Source organism: Solanum stenotomum, unplaced genomic scaffold, assembly GCF_019186545.1.
Source record: "Solanum stenotomum isolate F172 unplaced genomic scaffold, ASM1918654v1 scaffold25311, whole genome shotgun sequence".
In the NCBI taxonomy this organism is placed as follows: Eukaryota; Viridiplantae; Streptophyta; class Magnoliopsida; order Solanales; family Solanaceae; genus Solanum; species Solanum stenotomum.
Window position 1 is genome coordinate 487,983 of NW_026028480.1, and position 6,600 is coordinate 494,582.

Here is a 6,600-nt window from a genome sequence, read left to right on the forward strand (position 1 = left end):
ACAAACTATAGCTATAAATCCTAATTAAGTTCAAACTATAATCATTTTTAAAAGTTGTCCTTTAAAAATAAGCAGGTTTAATACGTTGTTAAATAGGGTTAAAATTCTTTTAAAAAAACTAGAAAGTCCTATATTATACTTTTCGTCCTCTTTTCTCTCCCATTCACTCCCTCAATTCATAGCAAAAATGGTGAAAGTAACTCGAAGCAAAGAAAAAAAGGTACCACCTTTGCCAACTAATTGTTGCCTTTTGTCAACCATATTTTAATTTGTTTACACAAAAGTTCACTGCTTTGCAAATCTTATGATGAAATATTCATTGCTTTCATCAATTTACACAAAAGTTAACCAATGGACTTTTTTTTTATAAACTCACAATACTATGTTTGTTCTATGTTTCTCCATACCCCACTTGTTCGATTACACTGAGTATATTGTTGTCTATGTTATTCAATGATGGCTAGATCTAGATTAATCAAAGTCGTGTATGTTAATCTCTTGGATGCACACTAGGTATGTTGTTGTTTTCTAGTAGTTTGTTTGGTTTTGAACTTGACCTAGAATTCAAGATATATAGAAACTGTTAAATCTTGTGGTCTTAAATTACGGATATGTATAAGATGTCCTTTTAGTTAGAATTAAAAAGTTACCTAGGTCGACCTCGTGGCACTTAGTGCGGGGTTACTTCTCTTAGGTGGTTTCCTTCTAGTGCATTGGAGGAACAACTATCAACTAGTTTGAAAAGTTCTTCCATTTAGTAATGGAAGTCATCCGTTATCACTTTCTAAGGATATGGTAGAGAGGCTTGAGAAGATGGAAAAAGTTTTACCCTGTACGGCTGCAAATTTCCCTAGTCCTAAAAAATTTAAAGATTAAAAGAATGAGCATGAAAAAAATACAGAGACATTCTTGGATTGGAAATGGAGTAAAAAGGAAAAAGTAAGACAAAACAAACCGATCTGCATTCCAAATTTCAATAAATTATTGATAATGAGTAGTCAATATTATTTTCTGATAGACAAAGTTACTTGAATTAAGCAGTGTTATTAAAGGCGTGCTCAAGTTCTGAAGCGTAGGTTCATTGCTTCGCGAATGAACTTTGTCTTTAAAAGCACAACTCTTGATATATTAATGTAATGAGTCCAGGGCGCTCTCTTGTGTTTTTTGGCTTTTAACTATGCGGTGTTGCATCATAAGATATATTTATTTGCAACATCCATTGCAGCCTAACAAGAAGAAGGAAATATCAATACGAAGGAGGAAGAAATGTAGCAGTATCCTCATAAAGGAGGAAGAGAATAGTAGTGATCAATTTAATAAGCTATCTGGTGATGTGTTAACTTGTATTTTTCTAAAATGCGCGGTGAAATCATTATCCATCTCAAGGTGCGTATCCAAGTCATGGAATGAATGTATTATTAGTCCCCTGTTCGTATGTTCTCATCAGAAACAACAGTTGATGGAAAATGCCCCTCAATTTCTCTTTGTGGAAACATTCTGTTATTTGCGACGATCAGGTAAGTTGAAACTACAATTTGTTTCACTTGACATGGAAGGAAGAAATGAAGATTTGTACACAATCACCCACTATCCTGATAGACAAATCCATTGTAGCCGCTGGACTGTAAGCGCTGGTTTGGTTTGCCTTTCAACAGATTGTCGTATTTATTTGTGTAATCCCGCCATCCATCAATTACGTGAATTGCCCAACTGTTCACCTTCTGCTATCCCTGGATATGAACATTTTGGTTTTGGATATCTTCACTCAAAGAAGGAATACAAAGTGGTGCGTTTTTTCTATATGGGTCCCCCCGGTACTCTTCCTGTTGATGTTGTCCTTGCGCAGCTAAGATGTGAAGTTTTTACTCTAAATAGTGGGGGCATTTTGAATAGTAGATGGAAAGAAATCGCGCAGCAACCTCCATATCATCCGGTTTTTCCCGGGGTGTTAGTTAATGAATATATGTATTGGTTGGCAAAGGATAAAGTAGTTTACTATGGCCAACCTCGAGTTATGTCATTTGAATTTGAAAATGAAAAATTTATATCTATATGTTGCCCATCAGCTTTTGTTGATTTTCAGGGATTGGATTTGATGGATTTGAAAGGGACGGTCTGCCTACCAGACTATGCTAACTTTCTCAAGAGTTCAATTCTAGACTTGTGGATACTGAAAGATAAGGTAAGTTGCAGTTGGGCGAAGGAGTATAGTATCAATTTGGGGATAAGGTTCGACCCTGAGAAATTAGGTTGTTTTTACAGCTCATGGAATGAAGAAATAATATTCCGTCAACAATTGGGGGTGATGATGGTCGTCATCTTCTATGACTTAAAAACAAAATGCTTTAGACAAGTCGAAAGACAAACACATGGGACAGGACTGTTTCGTATATACTGGAAAACTTTGTTCTCTTTAGATTCTTAAGTCCCTTTCAAGTATTTATATATGTTTAAACTCATATTTCTTTGTTAAATGCAATTGCATTTTTCTTTTGCTTCATGTGATGATGTTGTAACCCATGTCAACTTTTTGTTGATTATTTCATTCAAGGCAATTACATTGTTACTCTACTATTTGAAATAAGAGTTTTTCATCAGAAATATTTTAAATTTTAGATTTAGCAAACATAAAAATCATATTTATATGATATAACTATAGTTTGCATAATTGCGCTTCATAGCAAATTTTATGTTTGCTATAAAGCATCAAATTTGTATAAATCGCAGGCAGGCATTCGTTTGTATAAAAAGCGTAACGATTGTATGTGTATATCGGTTAGATAATTGCATATATGAAACTACTATGTATATGTATCAATGATTGTGTTTGTATATCTGCATAAAATTTGAATTTGTATACAATTGAATCGAAATAAAACATTTGTATATCAAATCTCTCTCTCGCTTTATACAACACAAATTATACATTGTAATTTGTATAATTTTGTGTTTGTATAAAGTGAGAAAGAGAGAAAGGCAAAAGAGAACTGGTAGGCGAAGATCTGTATTTGTATAATTATAAGTGTATAGGACGAAAATATATGTATTTGTGTTTGTATATACCGTTTTCTCTCTCTTTCTACAAACACAAACACAATTTATACATTTGTGTTTGTATAAAGTGAGAGAGGCGAGCGAGATCAGGGAGAGTGGCGGCGAGATTCTCTGGGGAAAGAGGTGAATGACAAGTGTTTGCTACGGAATACAATTAAATGAAAATGTGGTTATAGCATTTAATTTAAATTAATAGTTTGCTATTTTATATTTCTTAAAAAAAATTTAATGATCATGAAAACACTCGATGAATAAGGTGTAATTTGTTTCAAAAACATATACTCTCTCCCTCTCTCCTTGTGTATTAGGAGTATCTCAATTTTAAAAAAATTAGAATGTTGCACAACAAGGCAAATATGCATATGATATGTATATTTATGATAAATCACTATAGTTTAAAATATTACAATTTATAGCTATATGTAGAGTTTTATAGCAAACTTCTCTCTTCTCTCTCTTTCTCCTCTATCCTCTCTCTCAGATCTGCTCGTCTCTCTCCTCCCCCCCTCTCTCTCTTATGCTCCCCTCTGTCCTCACTCTTCTAGTCTCGCTCGTCTCTCTCCTTCCCTAACATGTAAATTGTAATTATAATTTATATTAACAAACTATAGCTATAGATCCTAATTAAGTTCAAACTATAATCACTTTTAAAAGTTGCCCTTTTTTATTAAAAATACGTAGGTTTAATACCTTGTTAAATAGGGTTAAAATTCTTTAAAAAGAAACTAGAAAGTCCTATATTATACTTTTTCGACCTCTTTTCTCTCTCATTCACTCCCTCAATTCATAGGAAAAATGGTGAAAGTAACTCGAAGCAAAGAAAAAAAGGTACCACCTTTGCCAACTAATTGTTGCTTTTTGTCAACCATATTTTAATTTTTTTACACAGAAGTTCACTGCTTTGCAAATCTTATGATGAAATATTCATTGCTTTCATCAATTTACACAAAAGTTAACCAATGGACTTTAAAAAAAAAAAAAAAAATTCACAATACTATTTTTGTTCTATGTTTCCCCATACCCCACTTGTTTGATTATACTGACTATGTTGTTGTCTATGTTATTCAATGATGGCTAGATCTAGATTAAGCTCTTGGATGCACACTTGGTATGTTGTTGTTTTCTAGTACAATTTGTTCGTTTGGTTTTGAACTTGGCCTAGAATTCAAGAAATAAAGACACTGTTAAATCTTGTGGTCTTAAATTACGGATATGTATAATATGTCCTTTTAGTTAGAATTTAAAAGTTACCTAGGTCGACCTCGTGGCACTTAGTGCGGGGTTATTCTCTTATGTGGTTTCCTTCTATTGCATTGGAGGAACAACTATCAACTAGTTTGAAAAGTTCTTCCATTTAGTAATGGAGGTCATCTGTTATCACTTTCTAAGGGTATGGTAGAGAGGCTTGAGAAGGTAGACAGGGTTTTACCCTATACGGCTGCGGATTTTCCTTGTCATAAATAAAATTAAAGAGTAAAAGAATGAGTATGAAAAAATACAGAGACATTCTAGGATTGGAAATAGAGTAAAAAGGTAAAAGTAAGACAAATCAAACTGATCTCATTCCAAATTTCAATAAATTATTGATAATGAGTAGTCAATAATATTTTCTGATAGACAAAGTTACTTGAATTAAGCAGTGTTATTAAAGGCGTGCTCAAGTTCTGAAGCGTAGGTTCATTGCTTCGCGAATGAACTTTGTCTTTAAAAGCACAACTCTTGATATATTAATGTAATGAGTCCAGGGCGCTCTCTTGTGTTTTTTGGCTTTTAACTATGCCGCGTTGCATCATAAGATATATTTGTTTGCGACATCCATTGTAGCCTAACAAGAAGAAGGAAATATCAATACGAAGGAGGAAGAAATGTAGCAGTATCGTCATAAAGGAGGAAGAGAATAGTAGTGATCAATTTAATAAGCTGTCTGGTGATGTTTTAACTTGTATTTTTCTAAAATGCACGGTGAAAACATTATCCATCTCAAGGTGCATATCCAAGTCATGGAATGAATGTATTATTAGTCCTATGTTCCTTTGTTCTCATCAGAAACAACAGTTGATGGAAAATGCCCCTCAACTTCTCTTTGTGAAAACATTCCGTTATTTGCGCCGGTCAGGTAAGTTGAAACTACAATTTGTTTCACTTGACATGGAAGGAAGAAATGAGGATTTGTACACAATCACTCACTATCCTGATAGACAAATCCATTGTAGCCGCTGGACTGTAAGCGCTGGTTTGGTTTGCCTTTCAACAGATTGTCGTATTTATTTGTGCAATCCCGCCATCCATCAATTACGTGAATTGCCCGAGTGTTCACCTTCTGCTATCCCTGGATATGAACATTTTGGTTTTGGATATCTTCATTCAAAGAAGGAATACAAAGTGGTGCGTTTTTTCTATATGGGTCCCCCCGGTACTCTTCCTGTTGATGTTGTCCTTACGCAGCTAAGATGTGAAGTTTTTACTCTAAATAGTGGGGGCATTTTGAATAGTAGATGGAAAGAAATCGCGCAGCAACCTCCATATCATCCGGTTTTTCCCGGGGTGTTAGTTAATGAATGTATGTATTGGTTGGCAAAGGATAAAGTAGTTTACTATGGCCAACCTCGAGTTATGTCATTTGAATTTGAAAATGAAAAATTTATATCTATATGTTGCCCATCAGCTTTTGTTGATTTTCAGGGATTGGATTTGATGGATTTGAAAGGGACGGTCTGCCTACCAGACTATGCTAACTTTCTCAAGAGTTCAATTCTAGACTTGTGGATACTGAAAGATGAGGTAAGTTGTAGTTGGGCGAAGGAGTATAGTATCAATTTGGGGGTAAGGTTCGACCCTGAGGAATTAGGTTGTTTTTACAGCTCATGGAATGAAGAAATAATATTCCGTCAACAATTGGGGGTGATGATGGTCGTCATCTTCTATGACTTAAAAACAAAATGCTTTAGACAAGTCGAAATACATGGGAGAGGACCGTATCATATATACTGGAAAACTTTGTTCTCTTTAGATTCGTAAAACCCTTTCAAGTAGTATTCTCTTACCATTCTATATGTTCAAACTCATATTTTCTTTGTTAAATGCAATTGCAATTTTCTTTTGCTTCATGTGATGATGTTGTAACCCATGTCAACTTTTTGTTGATTAAGGCAATTACATTATTACTCTACTATTTCTATTTGTAATAAGAGTTTTTCATTATGAGTGCAGTGGTGACATTTAAATGGATTTTCGAAGCCATGGGGGTTTAAAATATGGAGCTTTCATTCATTTAGTTTGAAGAAAGTGCGGTTGTTTAGTCCAATTTGTAAAAATGAAGGCTTAATGATGATCAAGAAAATAGTCCAACAAGCTACCACTTGACAATTCACTATACTAATTTTGCGTCTCAAAATGTCTCGATATATCTCAAAATGCCTCAATACATTGCGTTCCGATTGTTGCGTCTCAATTTTAAATACATCACTTAACGTGTGAATACATCACATAAAGTGATATGATGTATTCGATTGATACATCACGTAAAGTGATGTATCTGAGAATAGG

General features: G+C 34.1%; 1 protein-coding gene across 1 annotated transcript; it reads left to right on the plus strand.

Moving 5' to 3' along the window:
• Nucleotides 1-1,143: 1,143 nt before the first annotated feature.
• LOC125851376 (putative F-box protein At1g46840) lies at nucleotides 1,144-5,865 on the plus strand. The gene is made up of 3 exons (XM_049531173.1): nucleotides 1,144-1,386; nucleotides 5,040-5,614; nucleotides 5,737-5,865. The coding sequence occupies exons 1-3, from the start codon at nucleotides 1,178-1,180 to the stop codon at nucleotides 5,787-5,789; spliced, it is 837 nt and encodes a 278-aa protein (XP_049387130.1). The 5' UTR covers nucleotides 1,144-1,177; the 3' UTR covers nucleotides 5,790-5,865.
• The last annotated feature ends 735 nt before the right edge of the window (nucleotides 5,866-6,600 follow it).

What these genes read in the sequence shown, in the direction of transcription:
- LOC125851376 (XM_049531173.1), top strand. Translation starts at nt 1,178, where the DNA reads ATGCGGTGTTGCATCATAAGATATATTTATTTGCAACATCCATTGCAG. An exon ending in AAATCATTATCCATCTCAAG is followed by an intron (nt 1,387 to 5,039) that starts GTGCGTATCCAA and finishes ATCCATCTCAAG; the next exon opens with GTGCATATCCAAGTCATGGA. An exon ending in CGGGGTGTTAGTTAATGAAT is followed by an intron (nt 5,615 to 5,736) that starts GTATGTATTGGT and finishes GTTGATTTTCAG; the next exon opens with GGATTGGATTTGATGGATTT.